The 25,368-nt window shown below is 46.9% G+C and overlaps 1 protein-coding gene across 2 annotated transcripts; it reads right to left on the reverse strand.

The window, feature by feature from the left end:
* Positions 1-1,254: 1,254 nt before the first annotated feature.
* Tekt1 (tektin 1) lies at positions 1,255-25,021 on the reverse strand. Of its 2 annotated transcripts, XM_040749081.1 has the most exons (8): positions 24,896-25,021; positions 23,098-23,304; positions 15,707-15,872; positions 12,782-12,910; positions 12,243-12,386; positions 9,175-9,397; positions 2,101-2,297; positions 1,255-1,503 (listed from the first exon to the last, which is right to left on the reverse strand). In XM_040749081.1, exons 2-8 carry the CDS (start codon positions 23,285-23,287, stop codon positions 1,296-1,298), a joined length of 1,257 nt encoding a protein of 418 aa, XP_040605015.1. In that variant the 5' UTR covers positions 23,288-23,304; positions 24,896-25,021; the 3' UTR covers positions 1,255-1,295. The 2 variants fall into 2 exon arrangements, with proteins under 2 accessions (XP_040605015.1, XP_040605016.1); XM_040749082.1 differs by lacking the exon at positions 12,243-12,386.
* Positions 25,022-25,368: the final 347 nt, after the last annotated feature.

Genomic DNA, 25,368 nt, shown 5'->3' on the forward strand with positions numbered 1-25,368 from the left:
TTTTTTTATGGATGTTGCGGTTCTAAATTCACACTTGTACTCACACTTTACCCACTGAGCCATTGCTCCCACCCCCCCTCCCAATGCCTATTCTCTAGAGAGAATTGTTTTTTATTCCATCCACACACACCACTGACATGAGGCAGCACAAGAACGCCTCTGAGCAACGGTGGTCGTTAGAAGAAAACTGGTGGCAGTCAGTTCTCGTCTCCCTCCATGGGGGTCCCAGGTATCAAACTCAGGTCTTCAGGCTTGGCCACAGGTGCCTTTACACCCCAGAGCCATCTTGTCTGCCCCTGGACACCTATAACCTTGACAACTGTTAAGAGATTCGAATCTGTAGCATGAATTCGAATTTTATTTTCCTTTACTGACACTCATTTTAAAAATGAGAAATGTAACAAAACAAAACTATCCAGTGAATACTAAATAGTCTAGAATCAAACACAAAATGACTTCCCCTTCAGGAAGGAAAAAATAAAGGAGCAAAACTTCTTGCCATCACATGGGGGCGCTGAAGGACGCAGACCGGACAGGAACTTGCCTTCCCAACCCAGCCCAGGCTGCTGTCTTTCCCAGCTGTCCATCAGAAACTGTACCTCTGAGTGCCAGAATCTTACAGCAATCACACGTCACCACTGCTACTGTTGGAACCTTCCCCTAGCCTTTGGACCAGGGACATTTCCTCTCTGACCCCACAACCACAGACACCAGCGATTGTGCTAACCACTACTCCTCCCAGCCCCCAGACTGAACTTTAGGCAATTGAGTCCTCTTGGCCTTAACCTGTCTTCTACATGCTCAGAGAAGGGAGCCCCTAACCAACTCGTCCTCCATCTGTTTCTGTGACATCGGCATAGACTGGTGAGGAACTACCAGGAGGTGGGAGGGGTTGTCTAAGCCAGTAGTCTCCACCTTGCTTCCTAGGATAATGGATGTTGAGACCCCTGAGAAGTGCTTGCATCCCAGTCTGTGAGAAAGAAGGGAGTGCCTCGGATAGAAAACCCAGCCTGAGCGTATGAGTAGAATGGATCTCTAACGGCTCCCTCCCTGGCCCCAAGTCCTGTGAGATTTCCATAGCTGGTGCTAATACACAGCACTGAATTGTGAAATACCCACCTCATTGACAGCAATGGTAGAACAGAACCTTGTCCCCAAGGCACAGACCCCAGAGGGCCTAAGGTGTCCTACCAAGAGGCTGTGACAGGCTGCCCAAAGTTCTGCCCACCTGAAATGAGAATTCCGAGCTACTGCTGTCTTACAATACGGTTTAATGAGAATCTGAATGGCACCTATCAGCAGATGGCCTCCGCTCGGATGCCTCCCTCCCAGGACCCATGCTCATCACCATCACGAGGCGGGATAGACTTCCTCATCTCCATACACAGCACCTCGTCGATGTAGATGGTGTTCTCCTTAACCTGGATTTCCTCCTGCAGGGCCAGCTGCCTGCGGTACAGTGCCTTCAGCTCTACCTGAGCCTGGGCCAAGGTTTCCTTTAACCTGGGAGAAGAAGAGCATGGGGAGCCATCACTCTCTCTGCACCGCTTTTGCCAAGGGGGAGGAGGATGTGCTAAGGAGACAGTCAGTCAAACTGATAGCACTCGTCCCCTCGTCCCCTCGCTTGCTTCTCAAGGCAGGGCTTTCTGGCTTGTGACATATTTGCTGGAGGCAGTAGTGGTATACACCTGTAAACCCAGCACTTGAGGGATGGATGATGACTTAAAAGCCAGCCTAGATTACATAGACAGCCCAAGGGCAGCCCAAACTGCTTAGCAAGAACTGATATCAAAACAAGAGTTGGGGGACATTTTCAGTGGTAGAGTTCTTGCACAGCCCTTAGCTTTATACTCTCATCACTGGAAAAGAAAAGCTTGAAACAACAGATATTATCCAAACATCTGGATTTGGACTTTATAACAAAACGTCTTGGGGTTGAGATCTGCTTCATGGATGACAGCACCTTTGGCTGGAGTCAACAGGTCTGAAGTCTAGGAGGGCATCCTTCCAACATTACAGAACCAGCAGCACCCTTGGCCATGCCCCTTTTCAGTATTTATAATGTAGCCTGAAGTCACATCCCAGCAGGGACTGGCCCACCTGGCAACATTATGGTTGATCTCCTGAACCTCTTTGATCAGCCGATACTGAGCGACATCGCGACACAGCTCCACGTTAGGCCGGTGAGTCCTGGTCTCCAGGCGCGTGTGCGCTACCTTAGCTGGCCCTTCTTGATCCAAGATGGCATTCTCAAGAACAGTAATGTTTTTCTCCTGGGAAGCGATCTCTTCCATAACCTGAGGGAAAGGATTGGCATAGGTGAGGCCATGCTCCTTGGAAAACAACGACGCAGACAGGCTATGGTGACCATGTGCATTAAGAAGACATGACTTCACATTCTCACCTAAGCAGAATGTCAGCTGATCACTTGTCACCAAGGCAGAGATGCTCTCCCACTTATGGAACCCCAGGCACCAGGCACATCTGACTGGCCCCGGTTACCTCATCACCCACAGTCTTCTGAGTCCTGGGATCAAAGGCGTGCATCACCATCACCCAGCATAAAAAGGATTTCTTAAGTTCACTTCACAGATACTATACTATTTGAAATTTAGCAAATGTAAGGACAACTCAGCAGTTAAGAGGACTTGCAGTTCTTTCAAAGGACCTGGGTTCAGTTCCCAGCACCCTCACCACCGCTCACAGCCTCTATGAAATCCAATTCCTAGAGAGCTGATGCCCTCTCCTGGCCTCTGTGGGCACTAAGCATAGGCATATATGCAGGCAAGATGCTCATACACATAACATAAATAAAAGATTATCTTGAATTTAGTAAATGTTAATCACTTTTACTTCATTGAGACCAACAGTTTCTTTGACTTCAAACTTAGCTAAAACCCTTTGTCTATTTACAACTGCATTTATAAACACGCATATTTTCATACTTAAATATCTTACGGGAACCTTCAGCCAGTCTAACTAGTAAGAAAAGATAAATCACATGTTCTCTTAAATATCCTAATAGTATCTCCAAAATAAAATTTCAGGGCCAGCGAGGCAGCTCAGGGGGTAAAGGCATTTTCAGTCAAAGCCTGACAACTGAGCCCAATTTCAGAACCTACATAGTAGAAGGAGAAGACTGGCTTCCTACATCTTATCCTCTGGCCGCCACACACAGGCAGGTATGTGGGTGTGAGAGCGTCGTGCACATGCACACACACGCGCACACACACACACACACACACACACACTAAAAAGGTGAGTAATAATTAAATGTTAAAAATTTCATTTTAAGATTGTGGCTAAACCAATTACCTAATTCCATACTTAATATACTTTTCAAATTTTGAGACAAAAGGTGAAAATGAGGCTGCAAGCAAATTAAGTCTCCAGGAATGAGAGCTGAGCAAGGAAAGTCAGTCGCCAACTAAATCATGTCCTTCTAGAGCAAGTAGAGGAAGTGTGTCCAGAGAACATGATCTTGTTCATGACAATTATTCCTTCTGCAAAGTAGTTGCTATATAGCTATTGCTTATGTTCTAGTCTCATCGGGACAAATATCAAGGGATGAGACTGATAGTGAAAAGGGAAGAACAGTTTTGTGAGGAACCAGGTCTTTTTGCATTCCCACAGACCATGAGTGAGAGGCTTCGGCCAGCATCCTCACCAGCATCCAATATCGTCGTCTTGGATTTCCTGCATATGCATGGGGTCTTCTCTTTGTTTTAATTTGAAATTCTTTTTTCAGGTTTATTTATTTATTATGTATGCAGTGTTCTGCCTGCAAACATGCCTGCAGGACAGAAGAGGGCACCAGATCTTGACGGATGGTTGGGAGCCAAGATATGGGTGCTGGGAGTTGAACTCAGGACCTCTGGAAGAGCAGTCAGTGCTCTTAACCCCTGAGGTCCTAATTTGAAATTCTTGATGTCATAAGAGGACCGGCATTTTTGCATGTGCTTAGTCACACCAGTGGAGAGTTATCAATGGGGTGTCTGTCCAGATACCTCTGATTTATCAGATGGATGTTCTGAAACCTTTCCTCCTACTTCTTGCATTCTTTGAAATGCTTTATATTTTAAGGGACAGAAAAATCTGAAGCAGAATATTTTCTGCCATGGGAATTACATAAAGTGCCATTCTCGGTGTCCAAAAGTAAAGTCGTATTGAGACACGGCCATGTTTGTTGGCTTATTTATAGCCACTTTTGAACAAGGACAGAGTTAAGGGGTGTTGACAGACTGTGCATGATGCTGTCATTGTGTTGTACTGTTGCCCAGAGTACTGTCAATCACAGCCAGGCAGTCACAGTTCCGTGGATTTTCCAAGCATCCCCTCACCAGTGACATCTCATTTTATTGTCGCATTACCAGCGTCTCTCTCTGTCCCTTCCTACTACTATTTTAAAATACCAAGACTGGGAAAAGGATAAGAACCGGGAACTGATTTCTCACAGTCGGTCTGGAGGCAGGCAGTGTCTGCTGAGGCAACTCTCTGGTTTGAGACAGCCCCTTGCTGCTGTGTCCACCCATGGTGAAGGCAGAAGGCAAAGATCTGCCTACTTCCAACCATCCCTTCTGTGAGGGCCCTGAGGACCCCTGCTAGAGGACCTACCTCTTGGGGAGCAGTTTCTGTGTAAATTTTGATTTTTTTTGGTTGGTTGGTTGGTTTTTTGAGACAGTGTTTCTCTGTGTAACAGCTCTGGCTGTTCTGGAACTCACTGTGTAGATCAGGCTGCCCTTGAACTCACAGAGATCCACCTGCCTCTGCCTCCTGAGTGCTGGGATTAAAGGCTCAGTATAAATTTTGAAAGGGACACAAATATTCAAATCAAGGCAAACTATGTCCACATCATGGTAAGAGCAGAAGACTGGACTCAAGTGTTGCATGCCGAAGGCCCAGTGGAGCTTTCCGTGTCTGTGGGTTAGGGGTAGAACCAACAAACATGTTACACAGTGACGCAGAATGGCAACACTCTACATCATTAGACCGTGTGTCAATCACAATGTTCTCAACTCGCAGGAAAGCAATGATCAGGAAATCCCACCACTGCAGTGTCTCAAAGTGAAAACGAGGCTGCTATCAAAGGTTCCACACTGTTTGTTTCCTGGCCAAGCGGGGAAGCCATTCCCAGCTAATTGCACAGTGTTTGGTGGCAGCAGCTAAAGGAAATGTGTCCAAAGAGCAGAAATGTGTGCAGGATTATCTGTTATGTGAAAGACTTGCTCAAAATATAGACCAGGGACTACATTAAATCAATAACCACTCTTTGGTATAATAATTCCATATGGTTTTCTTTTTCTCGTAATGAGTTGTCAGCGTTCTAACACTGTTCAATATTGTTTATTGGAGAAGCATCAGTGCTGAGTTGGATGTGACTAAAGAGTTAGCCTCTGAGAATACACAATGTGACAGTTTTCAGAAGGCTGAGAAACAGGCTGAGGCTCAGTGGCAAGCGCATGCTAACATGAGAACCTGTGGTCAGATCCACAGCATCCACATAAAGCCGGGAGCAGTGTGCTCTTCTGTAACCCAATACTGGGGAATGGTCATGGAGACCGAGGGCTCCCTGGAACTCACTGGCCGGCCAGCCAACCTGACCAAGTTGGCAAGCTCGAGGTTCAGTAAGAGACTTCAAAAACATAAGGGGAAGAGTAATAGAGGAAGGCATCTGTCATGGACCTCTAGACACACACACTCACACTCACTCATATACACACACTCACACACATACACACTTACTTCAGAAATTGCTAATTGAACATAACCTGAAGTAGAGTCTGCTAAGATGTTGTGGTACTAATACATGTTGAGCAGAAATGGGCTGGGCTAAACAAGTTTACAGAGCCTGTGAAGATGCAAGTTATCTAAAGCTCATGGTCAGTCTTTGTACTATTCATTAGTCGGGGGAGATGGCTGGCTCAGTTGAAGTATCTACATACAAGCCAGAGGAACTGAGTTCAGATCCCCATCACCCACCTTCGTAAAAGCCAGGTGTGGCGAAGCACATGTGTATCCCCAGCACTGAGGTTGGGGATCAGAGACAGGGGGTCCCCAGAGCTTGCTTGCTAGTCAGTGGGTTCAGTGAGAGACTTGGTCTCAAAAAGTTAAGTAGAAAGGAATGGAAGAAGTCATTCAAAGTCAACCTCTGACCTCCACATCTGCACGCTCGTGCATACAAGTACACATATGCTACACATATACATAGATACATACATACATACATACATACATACACAGCAATTTTAAATGTACTTTGCATAAAACGTTTGGCTCTGCCATGTGATGCTGCACTAACTCCGTCAGCAGTGAACCTCATTAGCTCTCAGACTTGCCCGTCACACTGTTTCTTTAGAAACGGCAGCTCAGTGGTTCTGTGTGTTCCACAGCTCTGCAGCTCAACGGCTTCCCCGCGCTTACATTTTCGTAGGGTTTATTTTAGCACAGGGCTCAGATTGGGATTTTTCTGAATAAGAAGAATCCTCAACCATTGCTAACAAATGTTGGATGTTTTTGGGGACTAGCTTTTGATGCAGTCTCAAAAACAGTCCTCCTTGAATTGTCCTAAAATTTTGAGGCAAGATGGTCTGTGGCACACAGCTTAGGGTGCAGCCACCTCGACTGCCCCTGGGGTCAAGATGCTCTCCACATTTCAGTTCTTTCAAAGTTAAAGCAAGAAGGAAGACCTCCTTTCCTGCATATATTTACAATGACATTTTCCAACTCCCAACAGTGGGTTCCGACCTCAAAGCAAGCCAAAGGAATTGCTCACATTGAAGTGTTCACTTCACAGTGAAAGAGCGGTGACCTCACCCTCGGCTGGGAGGAATTTACATGCTAAAAGGCAAACAATGAGGAGAAGCATCTGACAGAAATCCACAAGCGCTCCCCAAGAAGTGAACACAGCCAATTAAAATCATTTGTTCTGACGTGTTGTCATCACCTGGCAGTACGTATCTGAATGAAATGATACTTTTAGATGAATTATGTAATAGCTTGTTACAGTTCAGCATTGGCAAATGAATGCTTGCAAGGGATTTCCTAGGAAACACCAACTTTGCATCTGAACAAAGCAAGATGCTATCTCCTCACAAAGAATCCCTCTTTCCTTGTAAGTAGACCACTGTTTAAAAACTATACTCCATCACTGTGATTATTATTTCTACTGAATTTCTGTCAATGAAGAATTTTTGTCTTCCCTGCTGTATAAATACCAATGTAATACCATTGATTGATGACCCTTGGCTCATAATGCCATGCCTACAATATTTACTATTTTATTTTTTTATAGAAAAAGATTTGCCAGCCTAGGCATTTGATTATTTTTAACACTATTACTTAATCATAAACCTTTCAGAGGATTAAACATGCTTTGTTCACTATGTAAACAGTTAATTGCAAACAAAAGGAGAGCTGAACACTGTCCTTTGGGCTTGCAAAGTCTCTTCCTGACCAGGGATGGCCAAGTGGGCCTCTTCCTTATAGGGCCTAAGTCCAAGGCTTCCAAATGGGGATATGGGACCCCAAAGTTACTCAAAGTCTATGCTTGCTTATTCTTCTGTCCACATAACTTTACTCACACACAGGTGTCTGTGTCTCTATTGGATCTTGAAATTCAAGACTCTAAAGACAGAAAAAAATGGTTGTTCACAAACGCTTAATGACTTTGAATTTGTACTACTTATGTGTAGTATACTAAGAGACTGTATATGTTGTATATATGCATTTGTTTTGTTCTGTGAAACAGGGTCTCACTATGTAGCCCTGGCTGGCCTGTATCTTGCTATGTAGACCAGGCTGGCCTCAAACTCACAGAGATCTGCTTGTCTCTGTCTCCCAAGTACCAGGATTAATGTCATATGCCACCAACTGGGTCCTGTATGCATTAGATTATTAGATTTTAAAAGATGTGTGTGTGTGTCTGTGTGTGTGTGTGTGTGTTAGACATGTGTATGTAGGTGCATATGCATGTGTGTGTATGTATGGAGGCTGGAAGTCAATGCTGGCTGTCTTACCCTATTGCTCTCCATCTTCTATTTTTAAACGGAGTCTCTCAGTGAATCTGGAACTCACCACTCCAACTAGACCAGCTGGCCAGCAGGCCCTTGAGATCCACTGGTCTCCACGACAACCCATACCCAGCAAGCACCAGCATCCACCGCAGTCCCGCCTTTTACACGGACGGGTGCTAGAGAAGCAAGCTCAGGCACTCCCTTATACTTGTACATCAAGCACTTTACCTACTTAGCCACCTCCCCAGCCCCAAAGAGTTAATTATAAACATTTAAAATACATCATTAATTACCCAATAGCATCCTAAAATAATTTTCATATTGAAAGTTAAGTAAAATATTATAAAATCAATCTCACCTACTTATCTTTACTGTCTAGAAGACACAGGTGAGGAGCATGACCTCCATTGTACACTCCCCACCCCATCTAACCATCCCCCATCCCGGCCATGGCTGTCCTGAAGCTTTGGCTTCTCTCAGCTGCAGAAGCCCTGGCCTGGCCTCCATGTTACAGTTTGGCCAAGAGATGGAGAGAGCTAGAAGGATCTTCAAGTCCTCCAGCTCACTACTACCAGAGTCTAATATCGGTCTCCATCTTTCAAGTTCAAAGTGACGCCCTAACCCACTAGACTCTACTTCTCCACGTCTCTGGGCTCAGATTGTTGACTGATCCTGCGTGCTCAGGCCCCTGGGTCCTGAAGAAAGGAAAGAGGTGTATGGAGGCTGGGTCCCGTGGGCTCCGATGTTGACATTTTTGGTGACTCTGCCAGCTCTTTGCTAAACAGAGATTGTAGATGGACCACATGGGAATATTTACACCATGGGAATCTGCAAGTTCTAAGCCTCAGAGACTTTTTTATTTTTGACTCCTGGAAACCATTTGCTGGGTAACTGGCAGGGATAGTTGAACCGGGGCCCAGAGCTAGATTTGAAGAAACTGAGTGCTTTGGCTCATATGAGTTCAGGGCCTTTCTCTGCCAGTTACATGAGGGGGATCTAAGACAGTGATGGGAACCCAACCCCCACTCTCCCTGCCTCTGGACTCTGCCTCCTTGACAATCCTCTCCTCTGCATAGGGAGTGTTGACAGAGCCCAGCACACACAGACATTTATGCTTCCTTGGAAAGACCTCATGAATACAGTGTGTCCCCAGGGACCTCACCTTGGCCAGATGATCAGCCAGTTTGTTCCTGGCATCCTTGGTCTCCTTCAGCCCGTTCACGAATGCCGTATCTACCACATCACACTGTCTGCGTAGGTCACCGGCCGTCTGAGACAGGATGCGGTCCACCAGGGTCTTCAGCGTCATCGAGTTGTTATGCTGCTTGTCTGCCTTCTCTACGTTGGTATTGGAGAAGTCCAGCCAGTCCTCCAGACTCACTGAGCTGAAACAAAGTTTCTCACTTGCACTGGGGTAGCAAGGCAACTCCTGAGTATTACTGGAAACTAAGCTGTTTCCAACCCCACAAGTACTTAGGATGTTTTCCACCGGAAACCTACCATGTCTGTGCCAGACACTGAGTACCTAAAGGCATCACCTCGTTTCATCCCCCAGGAAGCTTACTAAGCTACTTCTATGACTCCAACTTCACAAAGGAGAAAACAAGCCCAGAGAAATGAATGAACGATCACACAGCTGGAGACAATAAGAGCTGATACAAAATAAAAGAGCAATAATCGTTGCAACCTAGCACACTGAGTAAGGAGAAGCCAGGAGTTAAACAGACAGCTAGTTAGATGAGGAACTGTTAGCAACCTTGATAAATAGTTTAATAAATGTTATTTGAAGGTGTTGTGTTTGCTTTATGTGCATTGGTGTTTTGCCTGCATAAATGTCTTTGCATGCAGGCCTGGTGCCCGCAGAAGCAAGAAGAGGGTATCCCTGGTATTGGAGTTACAGACAGCGGTAAGCCACCATGTGGGTGCTGAGACTAGAACCTGGGTCCTCTGTAAGAGTAGTAAGTGTTGCAGTTTAAGAAAAGCAGCACATGACAGAAACATGCCATGCAACATGGTTGAGCAGAGGGTTTTTCTTAATTAGGGAAAGGAATCATAAAAAGGGGGGAGGGGGACCGGCCTCCGGGAACAGAAGCAGTGGGAGAGAGGAAAGGAAGGCAGAGAGAGAGAGACAGAGAAAGAAAGACAGAAAGGATGGGAGCTAGACAGGGCCCTTTTAAAAGGGAACATAGTGAATATGCACAGGCCGAGGCTCTTAGTTGTTGCAGCTGAGGGTGTATCCTGTCAGAACCCCAAGTCAGGCCAGTCCAGATGCCTGAATACTAACAGTAAGCACTCTTAACTATTGAGCCATCTCTCTGGTTTCCTAAAAAATGTTATTCTAAACACACACCACAGAATTATAAGCAAGCAACCCTATTAGAGGAAGTCAAGAGAGTGTCTACTTTGGGGGAGTAGAAAAAAATGTATTAGGCAGAAGGAACTGAGGGAGGCTGAGGTAAAAGAATCTCAAGTTTGAGGCCAGCCTGGGTTACATCAAAAGCTTTGTCTCAAGAATCAGATGCAGAAGAAGAGGACGAGGAGGGGAAAGAGGAAGAAGATAGAAAGGTTTCTATGGTAGCAACTGGGTCCTCTGTTCTTTCTCTCCGCCCTGGAGGACTGCCTGAGGCTTCTCCACTTTGTGACTAGAGCCAGCCTCTGACTAGTCCCCAGAGTCCCTGTCTCTCGTGTCTTAAGAATGAGAGCAGGGGCTGGAGGGATGGCTCAGAGGTTAAGAGCACTGGCTGCTCTTCCAGAGATCCTGAGTTCAAGTCTCAGCAACCACATGGTGGCTCATAGTCATCTATCATGAGATCTGGTGCCCTCTTCTGGCATGCAGAAGACAGAATGCTGTACACACAGTTAATTAATAAATAAATAAATTAAAGAAAACAAAGAATGAGAGCAAATTTGACAACTTGTTTCTCACAAGTCCAAAGAAGAGATGCTGCTTCTGAGAGTCAGGTGTTACAAAGCTCATGGCTTCTCTTAGATCCCTCTCCCTCACACCTTTTTTTTTTTTTTTTTTTTTTTTTTTTGGTTTTTTGAGACAGGGTTTCTCTGTGGCTTTGGAGGCTGTCCTGGAACTAGCTCTTGTAGACCAGGCTGGCCTCGAACTCACAGAGATCCGCCTGCCTCTGCCTCCCAAGTGCTGGGATTAAAGGCGTGCGCCACCAACGCCCGGCCTCCCTCACACCTTTGCCTCTCTTTCTCTTCCATCACTTGGGATGAGAGATGCCAGCTTCCGTGTCATGAACTGTCCTTGGAGAAGTTCATAAAGTCAGGAACTGGGGCCCACATCATCCCACGAGTCACCTTGGAAGTCAACCAGTCCCCAGAGGAGCCTTCAGATGGCTAAACCCCAGCCCCCAGTTTCACTTCCACCTAAGGACACCTTGAGCCAGGCCACCAACTAAGCAGTGTCTGGCTTCTCAACCCACCCGAGATCATGAGAAGAGAGCATTTACTATTCTGAGAAGCTCTGTTTGGGGGTACATTATCTTTCTATATTTTATACATTAAAATATGCTAATACAATGATAATTGTTGAACTTTGTATTTAGTATTTGCTGTATGTATTTTATACTTGTATAGTTAATTAAAAAGTCAGATACGAGTGAGTTAGCTCTACCATATAATACTAATTGAAAAATGTAAGTTAAGGGTCCAGTGAGATGGGTAACTGCCTGCCGCCAAGCCTACTGACCTGAGGGAATCCCTGGGACTCTCGTGGTAGAAGGACCAACTCCCACAAGGTGTCCTCTGACTTCCACATGGGCACGAGTGGACTCACCCATACACACACACACACACACACACACACACACACACAAATTAGATGTACACAAAAGGCACATATTTTTGCAAACTAAACAAAATGGACCTGAGTGTTAAATGTGCATGTGTTTCTATGAATCTGCACTTAACTGGTAATCTTGGAAAAGAACTGATGTGGGGAGTTATTATTCACCCATTACTACAGTTTTAACAAGCTCCACTTGTTAAAATATAAATAGATGAAAGAATACATTGCAAGTCTTTGGGCATGCTGTACCAGTCTTTCTTAAAGCGAGGGAAGGCTCTGGGCAGGGGCAGGGTAAAACCATTTAACAGATGCCTCGTCCCAAGCCCCCTGGCTCCGAGGGGCTACAGGATGTATCCCCTGGCTCTGTCAGACTGAAAGGACCCGGATATTCCCAGCACCGCCTAGACCAGCCTCAAGGTCCCACTCACTTGGGCTCGATTCTCACCACATCCTCAGAATATTTGATATTTGGTGAGTTATTGTTGAGTGAGAAGCAGATGTCGTCGATAGTTTGGGCCACAAACTTATCCTTCAAATCCTTTTCCAAGTTGTACTTGGCAGAGCGGTTCAGCCTGAAGGAAGAAGGCAAACCGGGTTTCTCCCTGGGGAAAGGCCTGGTGACGCCTGCAGAGTCAAGGGAGGCCCTGGAAAACGAAGCTGAAACTAGGCCTTTCAGCGGCTTCTCCTAGCTCCCCACTTCCTCGTCCCCAATGCACACACGTGCCATTTGACGCTTGGAGAGCAAGCCTCAGTTGAAAATCGAACCAAGGGGTGGGTCAGCGTGGCCACAAAGGACTCCAGTGAGTCACCCTGGTGAGATGCCGCCACAATCCGCTGGCCACCAGAGAGCGCCAGTGGGGGAGGCAGAAAACCGGACTCCATGCCAGAGTTCCACCCCAGGGGGGCGCAGACCGTCTGTGGAGGTGTGACACACCGGTTCCCTGAACTCGGGTGGGGTCTGCGGTACCTGATCTGCTCCGTCGTCTCCTCCACTGTGCGTTTCAGCAGGGCCATAACGCCTCGGATGATCTCGGCCTCCTTCACCAGCTCCTGATCCACCACGTCGTGCACCAGGTCGATGCCCACGCGCTGCTCCCTAGCGGGGAGGGGCAGGAGCGTGGGATATTACTTCGTACCTGAGTCTCTCAAAACATTCACAACACGCGCAGAAACCTGGCCTGAAAACCCTACATGAACACTCCCCGCCCTTTGATTTGTTTGATTTTTGTTTGTTTGGTGACTGGCTGGCTCTGCCTGATTGGTTGATTTTTAAGACAGAGGGTCTTCCTATGTATCCCAGGCGAGTCTCCTGATCCTCCTGCCTCAGACCTCTAGTGCTGGGACTTGAGAAGGTATGTCCCGCTTGCTGGCTATTCCTGCTCAGTTTGGCCATCTGCTCTAAAGTCTTGCCCTTCGTACTTACTCGTTGCAAACAACTCTCTTTTGACCTAGACTTTCACAGACAGGTGTTTCTTCCCTTGGTCCCAGTCTTGGTTTTCGACAAGAAATTGCATTCAAAAAGGAAGGAAAATAAAAGCTCTGCTGTAGTGTTAGTAACAAAGAGCACCAATGCTGGTATTATACCATCGAGCCCTGGCTGTGTGACACTTTTTTTGCACTGTGAGGCTTGGTTTTGTTTTAATGTAAATATTCCCTCTTAAAGGAACCCAGCCTCTGCAGCATACTGGCCACCTGTGCTACGCTAAACTTCACCCACAGCCTTTCCCCTCAACCTTTTAAAAACGTATGGGACAACCGAGTGTCAGAGGAGTGAACTGACCTACCCAGTGTCACATGCTCACCACTGCATGTGCTTCTAGTTAGAAGCACCAGGCTATACCACTCCCCAAGACCACCTCACTACCAGATACTCTGCTATTTCTATCCTGCTTGGTAGTACCTGGGTGGGGGAATCCCCTGGCCATTTGCTGGGAGACTGAGGTGTGTTATGTAACAGTTGGGTCTTGATGTCCCCTCTGTAAATGGGATAACTTCATAGAGTGTGCCAAGGAATGGACATGATAAAACGCAGTGTCCCTATGCCCACACACACACACACACACACACACACACACACACACACACACACACGCAGTACATGCTCACCAGTTCAGCACCCTCTGCATTATAGTTAGCCTTGGGCTTAGGAGCTCCCTGTGGGTGGGCTGTCACTGCCTGCCCTTGTCTTCACATGCTCTCTAAATCTATTTTGGGGACCACTGCCTGCTTGCTGGACAGGGTCAGGGCTAAGGTCATGGGGGAACTGGGCTCCTGGCATTTGGGAACCTGAAGAGGGCTCAGCATTCCCAAGATTCTCTCTTTCAGGGCCTGGAGAGTTCTCTGGGGCCCAGTTATGACAAACTCTGCTAAGTTAAGAGCCTTGAACTTTACCCTGAAGCTGTTGGGGCTCAGGGCTGTAATTACAAGGTTTGAAGCTTGGGGTGACCTATGAAACTCAAGATTTGGACATGGGCATTCAAACACCAATAGGGGGCCGGGAGTACAGCAGAATGCTTGCCTAACACTCATGAGGGCCTGGATTTGATCCTAGTTCATATACACGAGACATGTTGGTACATGCCGGCAACCCCAGCACTCAGAAGGTGTGGGCAAGAATCCAAAACCACCCTCAAGTACACAGTGAATGTGAGGCCAGCCTGGTCTACACAAGCCTCTATCTCAAAATGAAAATAGTCAGTATGGATAATATGCTGGGTTGGAAAGGCCTCTGCTGGAGCAAACCTACCACCGAGAGCCAGGCATGGTGGGACAGCATTGAGGCTGAGGTGGGACGATGTGGAGTTCTAGACTTTGCTAAGTTGCCAGTGGTAAATTGTTCTAGGCCAGCCTGAGCTACAAAGTGAGACCCTGCCCAAAGAGAAAACCAGACTCATCAGTTCACCATGACTCTCCAACCAGACATGGGAAACAGGTCTAGAAATCGGGGTCAGCTAGGAAGGTAAGAAAATAATGCTAACCCTGAATTTACAGGTCATAAGAGGTGTGCCCAGGCACTCTACACAGCAGGGTGTTCTGTGCACCCCGCAGGCTGTGTCTCCCAGCGCCTGTAGCGGGATCTTTCTCACCCTCTTCCCTGGAAATGGAACCCTTGATACTTCAGCTGAGCACCTGGCTACCCCAACTGAAGCCAACCGTGGTGTAGTCGTGTGATTATGTTCTGGTCAGTGGGACACAAGTACAGAGAAATGGTGAATGCCAAACTCTGCTTATTCCTACTTGCCAGGGACATAGAATGTCTGGAGCTTAGGTTGCCATCTCAAGTCATGAGGTTTCCTAGGGATTAAAAACCATGTTCTGTGAGACAACAAAACACAACTGGAACACCCTCACACTGAAGCACATCATGCCAATGGACACTGACTGGCCTATCTAAACCACTTAAAAGTCATGGGAGAGGAGACTGGAGATAAGAGTGCTGACTGCTTTTCCAGAGAACCCGAGTTCAATTCCTAGCGCCTACATGATGGCTAAAAATGTCTGTAACTCCAATTCCAAGGGGACCTAGCGCCCTCCTCTGGACTCTTCTGGCACTGCAATACCTGGTACACAGACATTCATGCAGGCAAAACACACTTACATAAAATAAAAATGAATCTCAAAATATTCTTAGGTGACAGAAGGAGAAACCATTTTAGGATTCATTTTGTGACTTTCTAATTCTTTGACACTCACAGAAAACTGGACCCTAATATATTTTTAGTTAGAGGACAGCAGAGTTTAGGCATGACCCACATGCTGTGTTCCTTCCACAGACACCATGGGCCCCATCCCAGCTCCAACATAACACCTGCCAGATTGCTTGCACCAGCTAGAGGCTAGTACAGTCAGCTTTTGTCCCCTGGTGCTGAGTCTCCCACAGCAGGTGACTCACCTGTAGGCCAGGCACCTCTCTGTGATGTGCAGAGGCTCCTTGAAGCTCTCCAGGGCTTTCTCCAGGCGGACCTTGTAGGTGAGCAGATCCTCCGTCTGGTGCACGAGCTGTTCAAGCTTATCATCTAACTCCTTCTTCCAGAACTTGATCTCCTCAAGTCTCTGCTCTGAAGCACACAGAGGTCACACCTAGCTGTGTCTGCTCTTGGTGGAGACTACTGTGAGTGTTGGCTGTGGTGCTGGCAGCAATTGAACCCAGGCCTCTCCCTTGCTCACTGAGCCCTACTCCTACCCTAGATGACTTTTCAAGACTTTTCTGTCACTACTTGTAGCCACCATCTTTTAAAAAAAAGCATGGCCTGGAATTCAAAGAAATCCACCTGCCTCTGCCTCCTAGGTATTGAGACTAAGGATGTACTTCACCACACCCAGCACTTGTGACATTTTTTAAATGCTGATCAGCTGGGTTGTAAAGAGCTTGACTAAGATGCAGGAGACCCTGGATTCAATTCCCAGCACCCACACAAACTGGGTGTGGTAACACAAGGCTGTGATCCCAGGACCTGAGAGGTAGAGACCGGAGAATCAGAAACTCAAGGTCACTCTCTCTCTCTTTGCTGCATAGTTAGTGCAAACCAGCCTGGGCCACACTGAGACCCTATCTCAAAGGTGTGTATGTGTGTGTGTGTGTGTGTGTGTGTGTGTGTGTGTGTGTAATGAATTCAGAATGAGTAGCTTCACATTTAAATCTTAAACTTGTGTAGTTATCCATGCCCTCTCCCTAAAATAGCATTAGCATGTGCATGTCTGTGTGTGTGCTGTCGTGCTGTATTATATGCATATGTGTGTGTGTGTGTGTGTGTGTGTGTGTGTGTGTGTGTTATGTATACACAGAAGCCAGATCTCTTACTGAACCTGGTGGCTAGCAAGCCCTAACAATTCTCCTTTCTCTGCCCCCAACAATTCTGGAATTACAAATAGTAATTGACTTTTTATGTGGGTGCTGGGGATCTGAACTCATGTCCTCATGCTTGCACAGCAAGCAATCTTACACAGTGAGCCATCTCCCCAGCCCAAATAACTTCCTTCTCAGAGAAGATGAGATTGCACATATCTGAGTTATAGGAAACACACTGATAATGAGGTGGTTAGTATAGCAACCGCTTCAGGCTGGAGAGACAACTCAGTGCTTGCTGCTCTTGCGGAGAACCAGAGCTCAGCTCCCAGAACCTGCATTAGGTGGTTCAAACCATCTGTAACTCCAGTTCTGAGGATCTGATGCCCTCTTCTGGTCTTCACAGGCAATGCACCCACATATGTACACACACACACACACACACACACACACACACCACATAAAAATAAAATCTATTTTTAAGTAACACTTTCACTTTATTGTATTAATTACTAATGCTTACTCAAACTTTCTGGCAGAACTGCTGGTATCCTGTCAATCAACCCCAACTAGTCTAGTAACCTACTGATGACTGACTCTTCCCTTCTGAGAACATCTCTCACAGGGCCCTCTCTCATCCTGCTGTGACCAGGTGACCGACTCTGTACCACCGCATGAGTCTTTTGTCTTGTTTCCAGGAATCCCCTGTGCATTTCTCAGGCGTTGGAATCCCGTTTCCTGAGCTGTGTTTCTTCCTCCTCAATTGGACCCTTCGACACACAGAAGCACACCCGCCAGGGACTTCCTAAGACGTACATGTGTAGGAGCTACAGTCTTTGAAAAGCTGCAAGCCCGGGCGCCCCTTTCTGCTACCCTTGCTGTTGGCATTTCCTGGTGCTCAGCTGTGTACTAGCTTGTGGTGTGTAAACCCACTTCATTCAGATGTCTGATGTCTCTGCTTCCTTCTAGTTTTCAGAGTTTTGTGGACAAGAGTGAAATGGTCCTGACCTTTCCGGTTCTTTTTCTCTGGCAGCTCTTTCAAATTCCTCCATTTTCCTTATGCTCTGAAACCTCACACTGGTGTCAATCTTACTGTGCCAAACAACAGACATCAACTTGCTCAAAAAAGTTTTGTCATGGATAATTTCTTCTCCTTCTCGATTCTCTGTTATCACTCCAGAATCCCCATTGATCACTGAGCCTCCCAGACTGAGACTCCAGTTTGCCTATCTTTTGTCTCCTTTTTTTTTTCATTGTTCTTGGAGAATTATTCTATTTTATTTTATTTTTGGTTTTTCAAGACAGGGTTTCTCTGTGTAGCTTCAGAATGTGTCCTAGAACTCGCTCTGTAGACCAGGCTGGCCTCAAACTCACAGAGATCAGCCTGCCTCTGCCTCCTAAGTGTTGGGATCAGAGACTTGCACCACCAATGCCCAGCTCTCAGTTTTATCTTTTAATGCTTTTCTTGAAGTTTAGCTTTTTCCTGATTTTCATTTCCACGACCCTTCATTCCTGTGATGTCTCTTTTTCAGGTTGCAGCATCTTCATGAGTCCGGAGCATCTGTTCATTGCCCGCTATACTGCCTCCAGAGTTTCCGCGTGATGCTGAAAATCTTCTTTGAGTGCATAACACATGTGCTGAAATGCTGCTCGGAAGCTCTGTCTGTGGGGACAGCGCTTGCCCACTAGAATGCTTTTTGAAAAGAACCATAAAGCAGGGCCCACGCACTTCCCTGGAGATCCTCCAAACACGCATATCTGCAGAGCCTCCTTTTCAAGCCACTTAATTTCTCCATATACAGATCTTCCAAGTCCTTGTCAGGTCAGGGAACATGTTGAAGCCAGGTAAAGCAGCTGTTCACTGAGTCTGACTTCAGGTGTTCTGCCGGCATGAGGGCAAGCTGGAATGAATGAATGGAGAAGGGGCTCCTTTTAAAGATTTGCGACACACAGTGTTTCCATCTCTGCCTTGAATCTCCAGCCTCAGCAGAAGCTGGATGCACCCAGCTTGACATATTTCAAGGTTTCTGCATCGTGAATCAGTTAGCTCCGTGTCGCCGGCCCACCCCAGTTGTCCATAGCGCCTGTGTGTGTAGCTGCTCTTCGCTTTCCAGCTTCCGGCATCCAGTGTCGATCACTTTGTGCTGCTGCTTCGGCTCCGCCCGCTCTTGTCCTGGGGGCGAAGCTTTCAAGAATCTTTTTCTGTTCTTTGGCTGGAGTTTTATGAGAGAAAAAGAATGCCTGCATCCAGGGCCTGCGTCCATCACACAAACTGAAGTCTCCCTGCTGTGAAGCTGGCCTCCACCCCATCCACCGAGCATCTTTCACTGCCCTACTAGATGGCCTCAGACGCCATCCGCGCCATCCGCGATCTCCAAGCCACCCGTTCAAACACACTTCCACTCTCCTCTGAGCCTCCCCGGGGCTTAGAGAGGCACCATACAGGGAAGGCGTCCTCACCCACAAAATCCTCACTTCTTGTAGTCCACGACCCTACACCCAGCCCTTTTGTTCCCACCCCTGACCCTCTCTGTGCCCTTCCCCTTTTGCTGCCCCAGCACATCCTCTTACCAACCCCATCTACACAGCCGCCCTCCATCACCTCTTGCCATGACTCCCCGATCCCTCTCCATTTCTCCTAATCTCTCATGGGCTACCTACTGGACTGCACTTTCCCAGTTCAAGGTCCCTCAGGCTTGCCCCAGCCCCAGCGCACTCCCCTTCCACTCACCTGACGGCTGCCGCTCCCGCTTCTGTGCACCAACTCCTACACCCTGCCTTTGTCAGCCTGTATGGCTTCTGTTGTTAAGATCAGCCATAAATTATTGCTGCTAATTAGTGTGCACCTCCTCTTCATTCTTACTGCCAATGCTTTAACCCAGAATAACTTCAGTGGTCTCTTGAGGTTTTATTGCTCTTTTTATGCTAGAATGTGTATATCTTCATCAACTTTATCCCTGGAACCATCTAGTACAATACTGGCCATATTTAACAGATGAAGGAGTAAGTTGGTGAAAGAATAACTCACCAAGCTAAGGAGTCATACAATCAAGTTTTGAGGGACACTGACGCATCTGTCTTGGGATATATTTATTTTGAGGTGCTTAAAGCAATGTAGGTGATATGTCTGATAGGGATGATTTCTATTTGTAAAACAAAGAGGATTGTGATGCAACTTCTAAGGAGTGAGTGATCAGGGGAGATGGTCCAGAAAGGGCTGGGCCTGGAGAGACAGCTCAGCAATTAAGAGTTTGAAGCCAGCTGGGCAGTGGTGGTGCACACTTTTAATTCCAGCACTCGGGAGGCAGAGGCAGGCAGATCTCTGTGAGTTCAAGGTCAGCCTGGTCTACAAAGCCACACAGAGGAAACCCTGTCTCAAAACTCCATGCAAATAAAAAAAAAAAAGAGCTTGAAGCCAAGGGACCTACCTGGGTTTGGTTCCCAGCACCCACATGGTAACTCACAACTGTTTGTTACTCCAGATCCAGGGGATCTGATACCCTCTCTGGCCTCTGTAGATTCTTGTACACTGTATACTTTATACAGTATAGTACACTTTCTACAGAAAAGTATACTCAGACACACATGCATACATATAACAATGAAAGAAAAAATCTTTTTAAAAAGAAAGAGAGAGAAGAGGAGAAAAGACTAAGAGGGCCAAGAGCAAAACAGTGAGGAGTTCCAGTAGAGATGAATGGGAAGAGAAGTGTCAACCATCTCGAAGGGAACGAAACAGCCAGAAAGAAAGCAAATGAACCAAGTGAGAGGCACACCATAGCTTCCCATCCTGAGAAAGGCCAAAGGATTGGGAAAGTTGAGTGTCACTAAATAAGGTCAAAGTGGGTTGTTCCTCCTCCCGTCTGACAGTGCCTTAAGGGTCAAACCCCATCCCAGGACTCATCAGACAGAAAGCCTGCAAGGACAGACAAAAGTCTGGTGTGTAAGGACAGACATCAGTCCTGTATGTACATACCACCAAAACTGGCACAGGAAATTTTAAGTTATTTTATTTTTATTGAAAAATGCATCTTTAGAAAAGTATATGTAAACTGGGCAGTGGTGGTGCACGACTTTAATCCCAGCACTCAGGAAGCAGAGGTAGGCGGATCTCTATGAGTTCGAGGCCAGCCTGGTCTACAGAGCAAGTTCCATAACAGGCTCCAAACTATACAGAGAAATCCTGTCTTGAAAAAAACAGAGAGGAGAGAGAGAGAGAGAGAAAGAGAGGGAGGGAGGGAGGGAGGGAGGGAGGGAGGGAGGGAGGGAGGGAGGGAGAGAGGGAGGGAGGGAGGGAGGGAGGGAAGGAGAGAGAGGTATGTACCCATTTGTGTATTCCTTTTTTTTTTTTTTAACTCAATGTCTCAGGTTCCTGAGATCCCTCTGTGGTGTTCCATCAAGCTGCAGATCTGCCAGCCTCTTTGCTGCATAAAGGAAGTACTATTTACCTGCTCTGCTATTGACAAACCCTACAGCATAAATCTTTAGTAAATAGACATTAGGTTTCATAGATAAAAGTGCAACAGCAGTGTGAAAGTTTTTGCGCACCCGGCTTTACTGGATACCGCCACCACTTTCTAAAGTGCTGTACCAATCCATCCTTCCAGCAGCTAACGGGTTCTAACTGTGCCACCCGGGGTTCCACTTCCTCCCCAACACCTGGCACTTTTCCTTTCTTTTTTTCTTTCTCACTAGCCATTCTGATGGGTATGTGATCCCCTCTCAACTATAGTTTCCTTCCTGTAATCTCAGGATTCAAAAGATCCCTGAGAGTTCAAGGCTAACCTAGTCTACAGAGTGAGCATCTGTCTGGGGGGGGGGGGGAACCCTCCTCTGAACGTTTCATGGTTTTACCTTTCCCATTTAGACATATACACACCAAGATTGCTTTTGTAGGTGCATGATGAAGTGGGGGTTAGGGTGTAACTTTTCCTTCAAGCCGAAGCAGCTTGCCGGGAAGCCTGGTGGTGTTTTTAATTGCCATTGTATTGAAGCTATAGGTCAATTGGTAGCATTAAAAATCGGGTTAGTGGTCACCCTGTGAGGTAACTAAAATACTGAATTTTGCTATGCACTAATTTCCATATCCTGCATTTATTTTTGACCTCTTTGACAGCTGCAGTAATGGGCTGTAGTTTTCAGTGGAGAACTGCACATCTCTTGTTAGCACTACTCCAAGGCATTCCGTAGGTCTTGGTGTGTTTCAGTGCTGGGCCTGACAAACATACTCTGTCACTGAGCTGCACCCTAACCCTTTGGTTTATTTTATTCTGTTTTGTGTTGCTGCTGTTTTCATGTACACACGATGTGAGCATGTGGGCACATGTGCCACTGCATACATGTGGATGTTGGAGGACAAGTTTCTAAAGTTGGTTCTTTCCTCCCCCTTTTACCCAGGTTCTGAACAGCAAAGTCAGGTTGCCAGCCAAGCCATCTTGCCAGCCCCTTGCTAGTTCTTATTTATTTATTTATTTATTTATTTATTTATTTATTTTTGTTGTTGTTGTTTTCTTTTAATACAGGGTCTCTACATAACCCTGACTGTCCTGGAACTCACTGTGTAGACCAGGCTAGCCCTAAACTTAACTTTCTTGTAATGGGGTGTAAACAGCTGATTTTAAATTCCTCAGTGAATCTGTGACATGTAAGATGCAGACTGTGAAAGTCCTCATCACTCCCTCTCGTTTTACCTCCATCCCCTTTATTCCCTCCCTGCCCATTAACCACCCAAATTGATTAGCCTCTGGCTTTTACATTTTAAGTGTTTTGCTGATCACTGTCCATTTTATTTTACATTTATGGATTTACTTTGTTTTGTTTTTTTTACAATCACCATTGTTTTTTGGTTTTTCAAGTCAGAGTTCCTCTATGTAACCCTGGCTATCCTGGCACTCGCTCTGTAGATCAGACTGGCCTCAGAACTCACAGAGATCCACCTGCCTCTGCCTCCTGAGTGCTGGGATTAAAGGCGTGCGCCACCACTGCCCGGTAAGATCACCATTTTTTAAGTGCTGTTTTTCAGCATGGAATTATTAAGATTGAATTGTTCTTCCTGTAAAACGAAGCTCAAATGTTTATCTCTAGGAACTTCCCCAGCTCTGCAGTGCCTGCCCCACCCCCAGCTGAGCTCTCTGCACTCAGCACCTGTCTGGTTCTATATTGACCAATGACTTTCATACCTTTCTCCTTTCGAGGTGGGAACCCATAAAGGTACAGACTCTGATCGTCCCCTCTGGTGGTCCCAATATATGGTCCATCCATGCTATCAATGAATGGGAGCCAAACTAGCAAATGAATGATAGATGGCTGAAATCAGATGGTGGTATTGTGTCTGTCTCAAGGCACTGGTCTTAAACACAGAACCTGTAGAATGAACATGTTCTGTCCACCCCCAACCTTTAAGAATGACACATTGCCACACCAAACATGACACTATAGCTAGCCCCCAATACCCTCATCAGGATGCGGCCACAAACATTCTAAACACATTGTCTTACCAAGTTTCTTGTTCACATCACTCTGAGACTTCCTGGTGGTCTTCTCGATTTCATCCACAAGCCTCTGGCTCTCTGCCACCAGGCGTTCAGATCGGCACCTTTGGGCCTCCGCTCTGTGGTACTGGCTTTTGTTAGCAATGTACCACTCTGCGGGAAAGAACTTGGGTGGAGACTGCAGCAGTTTAGCCATTTGAGAATTCCGAAGTCCTGGTCAAACACAGATCATTTGCATTAAATGAAAGCAACATCATCTGAACGTGGCACTCATACTGAAACATGCACAAATCATAATCTGAACCAAGCATGCTGTGTAGCCAGCCCCCAGAGCAAGAAATCAGTGTTACCAGCATGCCAAACCTTTCTAGCCCCTAGTTGCCACTCCCAGACACACAGGCTGATCCCTAACTTGATCTTTGGATAGTGCTACATGTAAGTTCCTTTGGTTTTGAACCATGTTCACACTCCCAGACACACAGGCTGATCCCTAACTTGATCTTTGGATAGTGCTACATGTAAGTTCCTTTGGTTTTGAACCATGTTCACACTCCCAGACACACAGGCTGATGACTAACTTGATCTTTGGATAGTGCTACAGGTAAGTTCCTTTGGTTTTGAACCATGCTCAGTGTTTCCTTTTGCATCCGGTGGCTTTTATTTAGCGTCATGTTCACAACAGTAGTCTGGCTGCTTGCAGTGTAGTTCACCCATTCTCACTGCTATGTAGTGTGCCAGGCAACTACATAAAAGCCAACCTTTTCCACTGCTTATGAATGCGCGAGCTCTTCTCACTTAGGGCTGTCACAGAGTGCTATTGACATTCTCCTGTGTGTCTTTTAGAGAATGAAGAGCTGCTGGATCTCAGAGCAGTGTCCTGCCTAGTCTTATGTCAACTGGACACAAGCTACAGTGTCCCCCTTAACTGAAAAGGGGGAGCCTCAATTGAGATAATGCCCCCATAAGTTCCAGCTGTAGAACATCTTCTTAATCAGTGATTGATGCGGGGAGGGCCCAGCCCATGGTGGGTGGTGCCATCCTTGGGTGGGTGTTCCTGGGTTCCGTAAGCAAGCAGGTTGAGCAAGCCATGGGAAGGAAGCATGGCCTCTGCCTCTGCTCCTGCCTCCAGGTTCCTGCCTGTCTGAGTTTCTGTCCTGACTCCTTTTGATGATGAACTATGGTGTAGAAGTGTAAGCCAAATAAATAAACCCTTTCCTCCCCAACTTGCTTTTTGGCCATGATGTTTCATCACAAAGATAGAAGCTCTAAGTAAGACAAGCAGTGTTCTTCCCAATACATGAACCCAGACGTGTTCTCTAAGGAACAAACAGGAGTGACATCTGTAAGCCAACATCTGGGCATGGTGACTATGTTACAAAGAAGGGGGGCATAGGAGAAGTCAGCTAGTGGAGTTGGACAGTCATGAAAGAAGAAAATGTGGTCCCCTGGCTCTGAACAGCCATCAATCTGCCTTCCATAGACAAAGCTGAGCTCTGAGGGGCTCCCCTTCTGGGCCCCCCAACACCTATCCTAGGGGCCTCTGAATCCTTCCCAACCAAGGATAGAGTCAGATCTTGACTAGGCTGAGCAATGGGGCTCATGAAGCCCCTGTTAGGCACTCCTGAGCTCTCCAATCCAGTCAGTCTCACCTATGGCCTCTCCCAAGTCTGTCTCAGCGTGGCTTCCTGAGATGTAACTTTGGACAAATGTGAGTAGTCTCAGAGACTGATGGATGATACCCCCAAAAAAACACATGGCTGTGTGTAGGGAGAAGGGGTCAGTGAGTGGATCGGGGTTCACTTACCTCAGTACCTCCAAGAACACAATTTAAGGTGGGAGCCTCCCTACCCCAACTGGAGATCCTGACTCTGAAAGAACCAGGAGGGACAACTGCGGTCTCTATGGCAACCGGACGCGGAAGGCTCCCTGGTTAGAAGACTGCGCAAGCGCGAGCGTGCGCGTTGCGAACGAGAGACCCGCTCAAATTTGGAGTTGTGTCAATTGATGCTCCGAAATCTGATCTTGCCGGGAAATCGATCGGGACACCGAGTCCTTCGGGATTCCTGGTCCCAGAGTCTCTGATTCTACAGGTGTGCTGCGGTGTCAGACTCAGCAGTACCCCAGCTGCTGATGGCCCGGGACCACCGAGCCTTGTAGTGCACTCTGCGGGTGGTCCATACTCCGCCCCGACCGGAAGGCGTTTTGAGGAGGGCGGAACCTGCAAGTCTGGCGACTCACACGGTACACGGGTGGCTCCAGACAGGGGTAGGCAAAGTG

This window comes from Mesocricetus auratus, unplaced genomic scaffold (genome assembly GCF_017639785.1).
Source record: "Mesocricetus auratus isolate SY011 unplaced genomic scaffold, BCM_Maur_2.0 Super-Scaffold_100007, whole genome shotgun sequence".
NCBI classification, from domain to species: domain Eukaryota; kingdom Metazoa; phylum Chordata; class Mammalia; order Rodentia; family Cricetidae; genus Mesocricetus; species Mesocricetus auratus.

What these genes read in the sequence shown, in the direction of transcription:
- Tekt1 (XM_040749081.1), bottom strand. Translation starts at nt 23,287, where the DNA reads ATGGCTAAACTGCTGCAGTCTCCACCCAAGTTCTTTCCCGCAGAGTGG. An exon ending in GTGGTGAGAATCGAGCCCAA is followed by an intron (nt 9,398 to 12,242) that starts GTGAGTGGGACC and finishes ACTTTGTTTCAG; the next exon opens with CTCAGTGAGTCTGGAGGACT. An exon ending in TGGCTGATCATCTGGCCAAG is followed by an intron (nt 2,298 to 9,174) that starts GTGAGGTCCCTG and finishes CCTTTCCCTCAG; the next exon opens with GTTATGGAAGAGATCGCTTC.